This window comes from Haliotis rufescens, unplaced genomic scaffold (assembly GCF_023055435.1).
Source record: "Haliotis rufescens isolate VD_foot unplaced genomic scaffold, xgHalRufe1.0.p SCAF_8, whole genome shotgun sequence".
Taxonomy (NCBI): domain Eukaryota; kingdom Metazoa; phylum Mollusca; class Gastropoda; order Lepetellida; family Haliotidae; genus Haliotis; species Haliotis rufescens.
The window spans coordinates 12,280,555-12,297,556 of NW_025964372.1; the positions used below are offsets into that span (position 1 = coordinate 12,280,555).

General features: G+C 41.8%; 2 protein-coding genes across 2 annotated transcripts; one reads left to right on the plus strand and one right to left on the minus strand.

Moving 5' to 3' along the window:
* Positions 1–4,573: 4,573 nt before the first annotated feature.
* On the minus strand, positions 4,574–6,829 carry LOC124113775 (netrin receptor UNC5D-like). The gene is made up of 5 exons (XM_046474291.2): positions 6,743–6,829; positions 5,814–5,836; positions 5,333–5,512; positions 4,914–5,111; positions 4,574–4,805 (listed from the first exon to the last, which is right to left on the minus strand). The coding sequence occupies exons 1-5, from the start codon at positions 6,802–6,804 to the stop codon at positions 4,654–4,656; spliced, it is 615 nt and encodes a 204-aa protein (XP_046330247.1). The 5' UTR covers positions 6,805–6,829; the 3' UTR covers positions 4,574–4,653.
* A 2,540-nt stretch (positions 6,830–9,369) lies between these two features.
* Positions 9,370–14,010, plus strand: LOC124113772 (dehydrogenase/reductase SDR family member 11-like). The gene is made up of 7 exons (XM_046474290.2): positions 9,370–9,663; positions 9,862–10,071; positions 11,838–11,932; positions 12,464–12,593; positions 13,199–13,288; positions 13,543–13,608; positions 13,898–14,010. Exons 1-7 carry the CDS (start codon positions 9,532–9,534, stop codon positions 13,937–13,939), a joined length of 765 nt encoding a protein of 254 aa, XP_046330246.2. The 5' UTR covers positions 9,370–9,531; the 3' UTR covers positions 13,940–14,010.
* The last annotated feature ends 2,992 nt before the right edge of the window (positions 14,011–17,002 follow it).

Consider the following 17,002-nt stretch of genomic DNA (forward strand, 5'->3'; position numbering starts at 1 on the left):
TGTCAAAAACTAAAATGAAAATGTCAAAAACACAAAACGAAAATGTCAAAAACTAAAATGAAAATACAGAAAACTATTTCAACCGCGGTAAATATTCCCACCTCGGTGAAAACTATTTCCACCGCGGTGATAATATTCCCACCGCAGTGATAATATTTACACCGTGGTGATAATATTTACACAGAGGTGAAAACTTTTTCCACCGTGGTGATAATATTTACACCGGGGTGGAAATAGTTTTCTGTATTTTCATTTTAGTTTTTGACATTTTCATTTTAGTTTTTGACCTTTTCGTTTTGGTTTTTGACATTTCCATTTTAGATTTTGACATTTTCACTTCACATTTCAGCGACTCAAAAGCTACTTAAAAGCACATTTTCTATGTTTTCGGATGTTTTTATACATGATTTATCACATATTATTATGGCAGATTGTGTTAATTTGCAAAAGGTTAAGATAAAAGTAAGTTAAACATCAAAATATTGAAAAACAGACTCCATGTCCCTTATGGGCCACCGTAGAAAATGTCAAAAACTAAAATGAAAATACAGAAAACTATTTTCACCGTGGTGATAATATTTACACTGCGGTGAAAACTATTTCCACTGCGGTGATAATATTTACACCGCGGTCGAAATAGTTTTCTGTGGTTTCATTTTAGTTTTTGAACTTTTCGTTTTGGTTTTTGACATTTCCATTTTAGTTTCTGACTAAATAGCTACTTGAAAGTACATTTTCCATGTTTTCGGATGTTTTATACATGATTTGTCACATACACACACGCGCGAGAACACACGGACACACACAAGCCCCCTTCTACTTCAAGGGGGATTCCAGGACAACTCAAATTTCCAGCAACATGCTTGTTGATTAATGCAGGTAGTTTGGTATTAGTATGGTAACAATATCCCGATAAGGGTTCATACTAACAACCCCTATTCCGCCTGGCCCAGATTCCATTATGCACAGGACACCTATGACACTATGTTACCATCACCATTATGTTGAGCCGGCGTAGGAGGGCCTAGGCCGAGATTTCAAATCCCTTGGAAATGATATTATAATATGTGGTACCTTTCCCAGCGTGTGTGTATATGTTGGGTTGAAAATAGTCGGTAAAATGTCTTTCAAAACAAACACAGGTAAACTTTAAAACTGAAACAACTTCGTGCGCATAATTGGAATCCCAAAATGTTATACATGTAACAACGCGTGTGGGTCTCTGACGTTGATTAATGAATAATTTGCATACTCGAATATGCAAGGGGCCGACGTATGGTTCTCAGTAGGAAGTGACAACTTGGAGACGATGGCTTGCGGTATATAAAGTTTTACTTTATACATGTAGATATATACAAAGTCATACAAAAGACACTATGTGCCAGGTCAGCACATAGTGGTAGTGGTTGTTGTCTAGGTGCCCCGGAGCACCCAGCCTAACCCTAGATAGGCTAAGGGTAAGACCTTTCTTTTCTTTTCAATCTCTCTGGACCAAGGCTTATATAGCCAAGGTCACCTGACATTTAGTAAGTAATAAAAATAAATGTAAACAGTAATTCATCAGCTGGATGGCAGACGGTCGATGTACACAAAAATGGGGATTAAGAATTAGAATTAGCATCTTATAAATAACAGCAATTACGTGTTTCAAGGCATATAGATGTCATGGCCCCAGGGTAATGAGCCTTTGCAATTAAATGTTCTTCAGACAATGGGTGTCGTAAATCAGTCGCTATGACACATGGGATATTGACGCTTGCAGACAAGGGCATACGGTTTGTATATTCATATGACGCTAGTTTTTCTCAACTATTTCTACAACAATTGTTTTTAACCACTTAAGTCTTGGTTCCTAATATCATCTTGTGTTACACAATAACAAATAAAATGTGTGTATGCCCATAATATCTGGGTTGTTTTATAGTTACAATTAGTTACCTGAACAGACAACTAAATATGTAAATGCCTCTTTAAAATAGCACGTACCACATGTTCCCGTATTTGTTTTAGGTAACCAATTGACTTGCCTTTGCATGTGTTTGTGGCGGGTGCCACTTGTGGATCAGGATACGCTCGCCTTTTTCGCAAACATCTAGTATCATCACTATTTGATACTGATTCGTAACCACATGCTCACGATATAGTTGGAATCGTACAAAACTACAGGCGGTACCAGGTAATGGGAAAACACATCATAAGTGTGTTGATTGTACATGTATATGTTATGTAAGCATACAGTGTTCAATTATAATATCCTCTGATTTCTATATCTACTACTAAAGGTTTGTTAAGGGCCAAGTTTTGATGATCTCAAAATATCATCTAGGAAGTAATGACCCCTATAGAACCTCAATTCATGATGAACGGACATAGGCAGGCTTGAAACTAGGCCAACAGAACGCCACTTTGAAAACATCTTTGGTGTTATCCAAAGATAGATCAGCAGGGCATTGAATCAATACCAGACGTTAAGATCAACAACCCAGCGACATGTAGGTAGTCGACAGCGTTTCACCACACGGTGGGTTGACAGGTTTCTCCTGATTGCAGCAAGACGTCATCACTTCGTGACATCCACCACACACAGAAATGACCTGCGGAACGCCAGTGACGTTAACGTTTCTCCTCAGACAGTGCAAAATCGTCTCCGTGAAGCTGGTCTCTGGTCACGCTGGGCATGTATGCGCATCCTGCTGACCCGACATCACAGACAGGCAGGCACGTCTGTATTGGGCTGAAGATCACATCAGTTGGACAGACCAGGACTTGATTCCAGTACTTTTCATAGATGAATCGAAATACTGTCTAGACTTCACCGTCGTGCCCAAGTGTGGCGTAGACAAGTAGAATATTTCAGGATTCCAACGTAGCCGAAAATTACTGCTATGGAGGGCGCTCAATTATGATTTGGGGTGGGATCAGTAAAGCTGGAAGAAGCGTGGCACGATGATAGGTTACACTACAGGGATGATATTCTGGATGTGTACGTGAGATCGGACGTCATCCTCATCGTGCCAGGGCCGTTGAAGACCATTGTCAGCATGGAGTGGTCAGCCCGATCATCAGACCTCAACCCCATCGAACACACGTGGAACTGCAGATCTGCCTCTCAGATCCTTCCGCCAACTCAACAGACACTCCACAATGCCTTTACTGACGAGTGGAACATCCTTCCAAGGCAACAATCCTCACACCTATTTTGATCATCAGTGCGATGTTGCCAGGCTGTGATTTCATCACGTGGATCACATAAGCTGCTGAGAGTCTGGACAGTAGATAGATAGATAGATAGGTAGATAGTTAGATAGATAGATAGATATATAGATAGATAGATAGATAGATAGATAGATAGATAGATAGATAGATAGATAGATAGATCACTTGCCAACTGTACACAAATTATAACATTATTGCATGTCGACAATGGAACATTCAGCTACTTCCTTTCCAGGTGAGAAGAAGTTGACATGAACCATGCCGAAACATGTATGCCAAAACTGAACGGGAGAAGTAGTATACACCTGTTAAATGTAGACCTGTTAAATGTAGGTCATGATTTGAGCCTTGAGTGAGTGTTTGGGACCAGGAAAGGGGTTGACCTGAGCCTAGGCTCAAACCAGCAGTCACCTATCAAGACCGAATTCATCTAACCCGTACGTACACCCAAAGACCCGGACCCATCTGTCAATACATGAATCCTGTAATAATTTACGGGAGAATGGTTCCCCAGTATTCCATGTTTGTCCTATGATATGACTACAGAGGGTCGTATGGTAAGGCTTAGCGATCCCAATGATGTGCAGCGTTACGACTGTTTTCAGCCACTGGCTTCCCAAGTTGAGACTCGACCTTCGTCAGTTACCGGCAGTCAGGATAAAGAGGACGGACACACGCTCTGTGAATGAGACCAGGGTGCGTTCTGGTCGAGTCAGCTAGCTGTAGTTGTGGTGGATACAGGTATTCTAATTCTAACATATATAAATATAGGTACACATATTCCCGCAATAATCTCACTGTCGACTGCAAGAATACGTGACACTACACCCGTAAGTATATGATATAAACTATGGTAGTATACCCTTTTCCCTTCAGTACTTGCATATTAGTAACCAATCTGAGGTACGACAGCGTCAGTGGATTGATAAACATTATGCTATTCCTAAGACAGTCCTCCACCATTGTTTACCCTAACGTGAACGGCATATCCACCGAAGTTACGTTAAAATACAGTCAGCTTAACATTATGGAAATCTCAGTCACACAACCAGCGTTATGGCATGTTGCAAAAGAGTATCCACGTGTGTGTGTGTGTGTGTGTGTGTGTGTGTGTGTGTGTGTGTGTGTGTGTGTGTGTGTGTGTGTGTGTGTGTGTGTGTGCGAGCGCAGGTGGGGTTGTGTACACTGCTCTTGGACAGTACAGCCCCTACAGTCTGCCGAGATGGTGTGAGCAGGTATTGGATAGTATCACCGTGATTCCGTAGTGGCTTCAAGCAACACATCTAATGTTGGTCGTGTCCGCTAGTCGTGTCCGCTAATCGTGTTTGACTAAATCAGGCAACAAATCTCACACATCTTTTGACAGGAATGTTTATTTTATTACGGAATGTACATGCGCATGTGACATGATGTTAGCGGGACGTGTAATGTGACGTCTCAGTTGTCGAAGTTGCATGTCCAGATGCTGTCGTCCCAGACAAGACCCTTAGGACACTTCATGAGGTACGCAATGTAGTTCCCACACTGGTAGTAGCGACCTCTGTTGGTAGGATGGGGAAAGAACTTCACACGTCTGTCCGGGCAGTAACCTGTAACACACAACACGTATATCTGACATGGGTCATCACAATAGCCAACGCTTACTGTTCACTGTCCAACAGCCTGTTAGTAACAGCAGTTGTCCACAGGAATCTCACCTCTACATCCTTGTGTGTTGCACTCCGCTACTGCTTGCTCCACACTCTCGCCTTCACAGTCAACGCCGCCGTTCTCAGGTTCTGGGTTGTCACATGACCTGACACGTGACTGCTTGACCTTGCCCCCTCCACAAAACGCTGAGCACTCCCCGCCGTCACTGGCGGTCCATTCACCCCATTCACCCCATCCTCCATTCACTGTGAAGTACAGAAGCAGGTGATAAGTCAGACAACCAACCAATTACTACCATCGTTAACATACTACTATATGTATTACCTCTCAACATGTATCAACCTTCCATTTTACCTTCCATTACAACGTTAGTCTTTCTATGACTCAACGCAAACGCAGCGGACAATGTACAAGATATGAACGTAGTTATACCACATGGCGTGGACAATGATTGGAATGTGAATACCCGGTATATGACAGCTGTCGGTGTTACAGGCCTGGGTGTACGTCTCCTTGCCCCCGTTGATTGGCTTACAGAACAGACCGCCCTGGCACTTCCTGGTTCTCACCACAGTCTGCGAGCCTCCCCCACAGCTAGCGCTGCACTCCCCCACACTCTCGCTCCACGAGGACCATTTGCCCCACACTGCAAACATTGCGAATATCAGGTCACGTGGGTAACCACCCATTTCTTAATTGTTAGAGATGAACTTCTTTTCAGTTTTTTTGTGGACATTGTGAATAATAACGTTATTGCTTCTTTTGATGTGCTTATGAAAAACATCAGCAAGTGTTGGTAACTGAGATATGCTGCAATATAGAATCTACACAGCTGTTATCATCTTAACCAAACTATCGGCATTAATAAAGAATTAAGGACTACTTATTCATTCATTATTGTCGTGTGGAACCTTTTGGCGAGTAAATGGACTGAACATTGAACATACCGAAATTTTGCTCAGGCTGGATTCTGAAAATGTCGAAAATGAAAACCAACTTAATGTTACAGTATGTGACAAGGTCAGGGCAGTGATGCAATAGAAGTATTCTCGAAACGGATCAGACAGATCTCTTTACTCGCATCCTAAGATTGGAGGAAGTTGGACGATATGTCCTCCACAATGGTAGAAGAACAATATACTTCTTTGACATATTCTGTGATATATACATCATTGTTGGCTTGTTGTCGTTCCCAGATAAACAAGCTGACCTGTTAATTGAACAATATGTGAATGACAAGATAAGTTCAATGTGGTGTATATGATAGAGGGTTAGTGACCTACTTTAACGGGATATAAAGGTCCAAGTAAAAGCTACAGAGTTCTCTATCTGTGTTATGTCACTGTCAAGTACTCCACGGCCACTTCCACGGCAGGGCACACGACAGCCTTGTATAAAGTGAACAGTGACAATGTTCACCCCCACTCAAGCCACACGAACTGATGGCACATCTCGAGGTACATGCAGGTGGAGTTGCACGAGTATATGAACTACACTGGTACATTGGCGCTTTATAATTGTTCTACGCCTTGTCCAAATGAGAAACACCCATAGAACCAGAGCTGTTTTTTAAACAATAAATTGGAGTCAGTATAATTGTAATCCGAGCCATTAAACCAGTGGGTGACATCATGAGCACCGTCGGGTAACGGGGACATCAACCATTCATTGTCACAAAATATATTAATTCAGTCTGCTCTTTGTCAAGCATGGGACTGGATTATTTCCCCTTTGGAAAATATATCTGAGTCTGTCTATCGTAAAACATACCAATCCACATAAATTCGAAGCAAAACAGTATCAATGTGGCATCAAGGGTATTATTAAATGCGAGGTGCCATATGATTTAACATGACCTACTCCGCACGCTACTTACGTTGTCCCAGAGACGACGGCAAGGACGGCCACGACTACCACTGCAACACACACAGTCTGCATCTTTTACAGTTGTGCCAGTCTACTAACCCCTGCTGTCTTTTATAGGAAATTCATCCAGTCTTTGAACTTTTAATATTATACTGTCGTAGAGGGGCACATAGAAACATATTTACAGAACGTTTCGAAAAGAAATACATAATAAAGGAACAAGTGAATTAGAATGATATAAATTGAAGAAGTTGACGTCAACGCACCTACCTTTGCAGTGTTTGAAGGCATTGGGGGGGGGGGGGGGGGGAGGGAGGGCTGCTTCATGTGAGTTGTGATTTATGACATTGTACCTGTGCGCATATAAAAGGACTGCACTTGAATTATAAGTTGTTCATCAATCTAGCTACAAAAACGTGTATTGACTAATTGTTGAAAGGGGGGGGGGGGGGGGGGGGGGGGGGTGCTGCTTCATGTGAGTTGTGATTTATGACATTGTACCTGTGCGCATATAAAAGGTGAGGTGAGGTGAAATTGGGTTTAACGTCGCGTCCAAGATTATTGCACTTATATAGCGACGTGCATGCACGTGTATGTGTGTGTGTGTGGCTGCTTGTACTAGTCAGGACTGATGCCGATTTATAGTGCTAGCTCACTGAGATACCATGCCGCAGTTTAACATGAATACCCCACTCAGACACAGTATACTGACTCCGAGCCGACCAGTCCTTGTTTTAGCCCCTTAATGCCGAGCGCAAGACAGGGTAACAACAAGTACAATCTTTTAACGTCTTTTTGCATGACGCGGCCCGGGATCGAACCCTGGACCTTCCGCTCTCCGGGCGGACGCTCTACCACAAGACCACGGAGGCGGTCGCATATAAAAGGACTGCACTTGAATTATAAGTTGTTACAAACATACAAAAAACGTGTATTGACTAATTGTTGAAAGGGTAATTTTGCAGCGTAAGTATGTTTGGTTTTAATTTGATCCTACTCATTTCCCCTTGATGTTTGTCCCACTTGAGAGTTACACATTCACAATGAGTGTAGCTGGTGTACAGTGTCCACTTGTGTAATACCCTTAATCACAGAGTGACAGACGGATAGTTTATTTGAGTTTTACCTTCAGTGCAACAATTTATAAATAACGACACACACACAAGCCCCATATTCTGGAACTTCGAGAGACTGGAGTTCATCTTCCGCACCATCATACACATCCGAGAATTCCTTTCCTCGGTCGCTAGATATCCATACATCCAAATTCTGGGGAAATGGGAGCAATCAATTAGCGATCAATGCATAAGGAACATAACGCTGTGTTTGCTGTTAAATTTTATTTTTCTGAAATAACATTCCGTGAATATAGACGTCTTTTATGCTTATTTGGAATTGGTGAATTACCACTGATGGTAAATATAGGTAGGAGATATGGTATCGAACGACGAACGGATTATGCACTCAAACCCAGTATTTCTCATCAGGAAATCGAAGATGACAACCATGTCTTACTAGTTTGTCCGTATTTTAGTTCCATAAGAAATGTATACCACGATACTATTTCAACAACCCTAATGTAATCAAATAAAATGATTATTACTTTGAGTAATTAACTGTGCTACATATGTGTTAGAAGCTCTTGCTTTACATGGGCCTGTGGTCTTTCTACTGAAGAAACCAATGAAATAGATAACTTGTAACTCTCTGTTTTTAGTTTATGTTATTTAGGTATCGAAAGAAGTTTTAACATCTGAACGGAAGCTCCTACCATGGCAAAAATGTACCTATAGCGTCCCCTAGCTAGTACCCCGTTCCCTCGCATTACTTTTCGACTCTCCTCGCTACATACAGGGGGAACACGATAAAGTAGCGGGGGAACACTATAGTATAACGTTTGTTTGTTGTTGAACGCCACTGAACAATAAATCCAGCAATACGACGGTGGTCTGTAAATAATCGAGTCTGGACCACACAATCCAGTGATTGACATAATGAGCATCGATTTTCGCAATTGTGATACGATGACATGCATCAACCAAGTCAGCGAGCCTGACCACCCGATCCTGTTAGTCGCCTCTTACTACAACCCTGGGTTGCTGAAGACCAATTCTTCATGTCTTAGGCATAGGATCGAACACGATATTATTGCGTTGTTATCCTCGCGGAGTCTCAAAGTCGGAAAAATTAATCCAACTCAAGTCTAAATGATTTGGCACGTCCAGATTGTCTCAGCCCTGAAATTAAGCATTGGTCTGGGCTTCATTTGGATTTCACTTATTCTTTCCGAGATATATTTAAAGATAACTTTGTTTCTGGGAAACTTTTGTTTCGGGGACTTAATGGTAATCTAAGCGGCCCCATCAACTGGCAAGCCCGCGTGTGAGACGCCTTGTGTGAACAGGCTGACGTTACCAGCTTCCCAAAGCCCGACTTAGTGGTCAGGAGCACGGTGTGCCAGAACAAGCATGTAGCATTATGAGAATCAAGGAGTGGTCACATAGTTTTAATATACCTAACAACGTGAGATCGACACTTGCATACGCTGGTTGGGCAACAAACTAGATCATTCCTGTTTTCGTCTTTACGTTCATCATTCAAAGTGCAGTAAAAGGTCTTTTCATCTCGCTTCGACAGCACGTTTTATATAATCAAGGGATGCACGATCGCATACCGAACTGACATACGCAGTACTTGCCTAAGCATGTTCACTGTGTCACTGCTGGGCTGGCTGATAACACCTTAGACTATATTACCAAGTGGAAGTGTGTGGCGTTCAGCTGATCTCGTGCAGCAGTGATGGAACGTTGGGCGGGTCGTGTTGCGTTGGTGACTGGGGCTTCGGCGGGGATCGGAGCCGCAATCACCCGATCACTGGTCAAGAGTGGGATGAAAGTAGTTGGATGTGCCCGTAATGTAGAGCGAATCCAGGTAATGTCCTAGATTGACTTCTCATCTCTATTCCTAAATTATGTTATCAGCAAACACCTATGATGCTATTTATAGCCATGTCCGTCATAAAGTTAACACCGGTGGATATACATTCCCGCAGTGTTGATGGCATGGCAAAGAGTGTATGCACTACATGTATATCATACTATACTATGCTTTCATATATTCGTGTTGTAGAAAATCGCCGACGAGCTGAAAGACGAGCCAGGATCACTGAAACCAGTGAAATGTGACGTCAGACAGGAGGAGGACATCTTGGCAATGTTCCAAAGCATTAAATCTGACCCTGACCTTGGAGGGGTGGACGTGTGTGTTAACAACGCCGGGTTGGGGCACGATACCTCGCTGATGGAGGGCAACTCAAGCCAGTGGCGGGAAATGTTGGATGTACGTACACACCTACGAGGAGTGGCATATCTCCTTTGTATTAAAATTGTATTTTTGTATCCATGTACTAATATTGTATTTCCCGAACGATACGAACACACGCATTGAGATACATGTTTAGGAGAATCAGTTTGAGACGTGTGTAATGATTCAACTAGTGTGAGATATTTTATCAATAGTTTGTGCTTCGTGTACTTTTAAAGAAAGGAAGGAAAAACGGACAAGATCAACAGTGACACAATAACAAAAATATGAAGAATGATATAGAATTTAAAAAATAAACAAATTCAGTGTTAAATGGTTTGGGACAGATATGTAACTCTGGTGTGAGGAATTGCGAAGCATAATAAGTGTCCTCCGAGTTGGTCCTCTGTATACCTGCTCTACATTGATATCTGTGTGTCTGTTCTTGTGTCCTACAGGTGAATGTGCCGGAACTGTGTATCTGTTCTTGTGTTCTCCAGGTGAATGTGCTGGCACTATGTATCTGTTCTTGTGTTCTCCAGGTGAATGTGCCGGCACTATGTATCTGTTCTTGTGTTCTCCAGGTGAATGTGCTGGCATTATGTATCTGTTCTTGTGTTCTCCAGGTGAATGTGCTGGCACTATGTATCTGTTCTTGTGTTCTCCAGGTGAATGTGCTGGCACTATGTATCTGTTCTTGTGTTCTCCAGGTGAATGTGCTGGCACTATGTATCTGTTCTTGTGTTCTCCAGGTGAATGTGCTGGCAGTATGTATCTGTTCTTGTGTTCTCCAGGTGAATGTGCTGGCAGTATGTATCTGTTCTTGTGTTCTCCAGGTGAATGTGCTGGCAGTATGTATCTGTTCTTATGTCCTCCAGGTGAATGTGCTGGCATTATGTATCTGTGCTTGTGTTCACCAGGTGAATGTGCTGGCACTATGTATCTGTTCTTATGTCCTCCAGGTGAATGTGCTGGCATTATGTATCTGTTCTTGTGTCCTCCAGGTGAATGTGCTGGCACTATGTATCTGTTCTTATGTCCTCCAGGTGAATGTGCTGGCATTATGTATCTGTTCTTGTGTCCTCCAGGTGAATGTGCTGGCATTATGCATCTGTTCTTGTGTTCTCCAGGTGAATGTGCTGGCATTATGTATCTGTTCTTGTGTTCTCCAGGTGAATGTGCTGGCACTATGTATCTGTTCTTGTGTTCTCCAGGTGAATGTGCTGGCATTATGTATCTGTTCTTGTGTTCTCCAGGTGAATGTGCTGGCATTATGTATCTGTTCTTGTGTTCTCCAGGTGAATGTGCTAGCATTATGTATCTGTTCTTGTGTTCTCCAGGTGAATGTGCTGGCACTATGTATCTGTTCTTGTGTTCTCCAGGTGAATATGATGGCATTATGTATCTGTGCTTGTGTTCACCAGGTGAATGTGCTGGCACTATGTATCTGTTCTTGTGTTCTCCAGGTGAATGTGCTGGCATTATGTATCTGTTCTTATGTCCTCCAGGTGAATGTGCTGGCACTATGTATCTGTTCTTGTGTTCTCCAGGTGAATGTCCTGGCATTATGTATCTGTTCTTGTGTTCTCCAGGTGAATGTGCTGGCACTATGTATCTGTTCTTGTGTTCTCCAGGTGAATGTGCTGGCATTATGTATCTGTTCTTGTGTTCTCCAGGTGAATGTGCTGGCATTATGTATCTGTTCTTGTGTTCTCCAGGTGAATGTGCTGGCACTATGTATATGTTCTTGTGTTCTCCAGGTGAATGTGCTGGAACTGTGTATCTGTTCTTGTGTTCTCCAGGTGAATGTGCTGGCACTATGTATCTGTTCCCGAGAAGCCTATAAATCTCAGAGGGAACGAGGTGTCAATGATGGCCACTTCATCCTTATCAACAGGTGAAAAGATACATTAATTCATTGCTCAGTTATATGACACGTTATTCAAATAGCCTCATCAGTTTCAACCCTTTAATTACACTGAAACCGTGCTGTCTCGAGGGAAGTAGCTTTGGGGCAGAATGAAGGACAACACTGTCACGGAATATTTTACACAATAAAACAACACATACGAAGAGAGCCTAACACTCACTCTGACATTTAAAGCACAACGATGAATGAGCTTTTCAGCGCAGGCATACGTGAGGTGAGTTCCAACTCAACCTGCGGGCGTTACCACACAGCTGCACATCCTGCTAGCATACTGCTGCTATGCTCATGACAATATAAACGAAGATCACTCGATGAGACACCATCTTCTTTGACAAGACACAGGGTCTGTCAATTGCGATTTGGGGGAAACAATAGTGTCATTGGGGATGACTGAAAGTGGTTCCTCATAAAGTGTACTTTCTCTCAGTGAAGTGTTGGTCATATTTCTACGTAGACGAGTAGCATCGAATTTCACCTCTACATTATACACTGTTTCAGCATGTCTGGCCACAGAATCCAGCTCAGCAAAAGCAACCACTTCTACGCTGCCACCAAACACGCCGTCACTGCCATACAGCATGGGATGAGGTTTGAGTTCAGGGAAGATAAAGTGGCTGCCAAGGTGACGGTATGTACATGATATCCATCCATGATCACAATGGATTTCCTTAATGTTGGTATTGGCACCTCAGTGTCATCGTTCCACTGAGATAGACCGACTGTCAACTGATTGCATGATGCAGACGACAAATAATAAGTTATCCACGCACCCATGTGTACAGACATATCCTATCATAGAGCTACGAGTAACCTACAAAAGTACCCCTGTAATAATGCAGTGAAGTTACCTAACTCACTAACTGACCTTGTGTCAAGAATGTTATTTTCCTATCTGACCTTGTGTCAAGAATGTTATTTTCCTAACTGACCTTGTCTCAAGTATCTTACTTTCCTAACTGACCTGGTGTCAAGAATCTTATTTTCCTATCTAACCTTGTGTCAAGAATCATATTTTCCTATCTGACCTTGTGTCAAGAATCTTATTTTCCTAAGTGACCTTGTGTCAAGAATATATTTTCCTAAGTGACCTTGTGTTAAGAATCTTATTTTCCTAACTGACCTTGTCTCAAGTATCCTATTGTCCTAACTAACCTTGTGTCAAGTATCTTACTTTCTAACTGACCTTGTGTCAAGAATCTTATTTCCGTGATCATGAATACTGCTACTTTACAGTCAATTAGCCCCGGTGATGTGGAGACGGAATTCCTGAACAGAATGTTAAAAGACGATGCTAAGGCTAAGGAAATCTATGGCTCGTCCACTGTAAGTTGTTACATTGAATGTCAATGTAGGTGTCCTTCCTACTATGCTGTTAAATATATCAATTATGGCTCAGAAACCACATTTCTGTCATATCTGCCTTTTGCACTACGATTCAAGTAAAACAGATCACTTAAGATGCCACCTTAAATGGCCTGAGTAACTGATTTTCGGATATTTAAATCTTGGTAAAATCGCAACCCTTTTAAAAGATGCATTGATATTGATTCATGTCCGAATGCACTGGAATGTTGCAGTGCCTGCAGCCGTCAGATATTGTGGACGCCGTCATCTACGCTCTCAGCTCTTCTCCACGGGCACAGGTACGCCATAGGACTCAAGACGTAATACTACTGCAGTATAATTTACATAAATTAACATTATCATGACACCATCGTTCTGCGGAGAAAATCTGCTTGAGTTGAAACATTGTATTTGGGTGTCCTTGTGCATCCATGGAATAGACTCACTCACTGGCTGCCTGAGATGGTGGCACATGGACTTTTTTAAAGTTATGTTATACTAGTATCGATCGTGTAGTTCCTGATCTTGCAATACTACATGCCCACTGAGTCAATGGCTACTGCATATATAATGTGCTTCTGTTGGCAGATCGACGACATCTGGCTCCGCCCAATCGATCAGCTGGACTGATGCACACCGCGACCTTTACCTGCCTGTCCTTGAATCGTCGCCAACTAGAATAAAAAGTTTTATAAAACGATTATGTCACATTTGCTAAGTATTTTAATCAAAACATGTTGAAGTTTTGGATACATATGGTGAAACTACGAATGGAATTTTCTTATGTTCAACGACAAATATATATTTTTTGGATTCTGTTCGATATCTTTATGATACCTTTTGATGTTCTTTTCCGAGCACGTTTATGATAATTAAATCTTGACTGAATCATCATTGCTGATAGCATTGGATACATTCAGTCAGTTATAAAGCCAACATTGCTGAACGCATTGGATACGTTTAGTCAGTTATAAAGCCAACATTGCTGAAGGCATTGGATGCATTTAGTCAGTTATACAGCCAACATTGCTGAAGGCATTGGATACATTTAGTCAGGTATACAGCCAACATTGCTGAACGCATTGGATACATTTAGTCAGTTATAAAGCCAACATTGCTGAAGGCATTGGATACATTTAGTCAGTTATACAGCCAACATTGCTGAAGGCATTGGATACATTTAGTCAGTTATACAGCCAACATTGCTGAAGGCATTGGATACATTTAGTCAGTTATACAGCCAACATTGCTGAACGCATTGGATACATTTAGTCAGTTATACAGCCAACATTGCTGAAGGCATTGGATACATTTAGTCAATTATACAGCCAACATTGCTGAACGCATTGGATACATTTAGTCAGTTATAAAGCCAACATTGCTGAAGGCATTGGATACATTTAGTCAGTTATACAGCCAACATTGCTGAACGCATTGGATACATTTAGTCAGTTATACAGCCAACATTGCTGAACGCACTGGATACATTTAGTCAGTTATACAGCCAACATTGCTGAACGCATTGGATACATTTAGTCAGTTATAAAGCCAACATTGCTGAACGCATTGGATACATTTAGTCAGTTATACAGCCAACATTGCTGAACGCATTGGATACATTTAGTCAGTTATACAGCCAACATTGCTGAAGACATTGGATACATTTAGTCAGTTATACAGCCAACATTGCTGAAGACATTGGATACATTTAGTCAGTTATAAAGCCAACATTGCTGAACGCATTGGATACATTTAGTCAGTTATACAGCCAACATTGCTGAACGCATTGGATACATTTAGTCAGTTATACAGCCAACATTGCTGAACGCACTGGATACATTTAGTCAGTTATACAGCCAACATTGCTGAACGCATTGGATACATTTAGTCAGTTATAAAGCCAACATTGCTGAACGCATTGGATACATTTAGTCAGTTATACAGCCAACATTGCTGAACGCATTGGATACATTTAGTCAGTTATACAGCCAACATTGCTGAAGACATTGGATACATTTAGTCAGTTATACAGCCAACATTGCTGAAGACATTGGATACATTTAGTCAGTTATACAGCCAACATTGCTGAACGCATTGGATACATTTAGTCAGTTACACAGCCAACATTGCTGAAGACATTGGATACATTTAGTCAGTTACACAGCCAACATTGCTGAAGACATTGGATACATTTAGTCAGTTACACAGCCAACATTGCTGAAGGCATTGGATACATTTAGTCAGTTATACAGCCAACATTGCTGAAGACATTGGATACATTTAGTCAGTTATAAAGCAACATTGCTGATCGCATTGGATACATTTAGTCAGTAATACAGCCAACATTGCTGAACGTATTGGATACATTTTGTCAGTTATACAGCCAACATTGCTGAAGACATTGGATACATTTAGTCAGTTATACAGCCAACATTGCTGAACGCATTGGATACATTTAGTCAGTTATACAGCCAACATTGCTGAACGCATTGGATACATTTAGTCAGTTACACAGCCAACATTGCTGAAGGCATTGGATACATTCAGTCAGTTATACAGCCAACATTGCTGAACGCATTGGATACATTTAGTCAGTTACACAGCCAACATTGCTGAACGCATTGGATACATTTAGTCAGTTATACAGCCAACATTGCTGAACGCATTGGATACATTTAGTCAGTTATAAAGCCAACATTGCTGAAGGCATTGGATACAATTAGTCAGTTATACAGCCAACATTGCTGAAGGCATTGGATACATTAAGTCAGTTATACAGCCAACATTGCTGAACGCATTGGATACATTTAGTCAGTTATAAAGCCAACATTGCTGAACGCATTGGATACATTTAGTCAGTTATACAGCCAACATTGCTGAACGCATTGGATACATTTAGTCAGTTACACAGCCAACATTGCTGAAGGCATTGGATACATTTAGTCGGTTAAAAAGCTATTTTTTGCTGAACACATTGGATACATTTAGTCAGTTATAAAGCCAACATTGCTGAAGGCATTGGATACATTTAGTCAGTTAAAAAGCTATTTTTTGCTGAACACATTGGATACATTTAGTCGGTTATAAAGCCAACATTGCTGAACGCATTGGATACATTTAGTCAGTTATAAAGCCAACATTGCTGAACGCACTGGGTACAGTCAGTCAGTCATTCAGTCAGACAGACAGACAGACAGACAACACTGCTGAACGCACTGGATACAGTCAGTCAGTCAGTCAGACAGACAGACAGATAGACAACACTGCTGAACGCACTAGATACAGTCAGTCAGACAGACAGCCAACATTGCTGAACGCACTAGATACAGCCAGTTAGTCAATCAGTCAGACAGACAAGACTGCTGAACGCATCGGATACAGTCAGTCAGACAGACAGCACTGCTGAACGCACTGGATAAAGTCAGTCAGTCAGACAGACAACACTGCTGAACGCACTGGATACAGTCAGTCAGTCAGACAGACAGACAACACTGCTGAACGCACTGGATACAGTCAGTCAGTCAGTCAGACAGCCAACACTGTCAACAGTGGAAGATACTTGTCGAATCTGAACCCTCTGGAAGAACAGTACTTTTGGTATCGGCCGACGAGTCAGTGAAGTAGTGCGACAGCCGAAATTGCTGTAGGTTGTATAAATGCGCAGTGAAGCGGTCATAAAATCAGACGCATTTT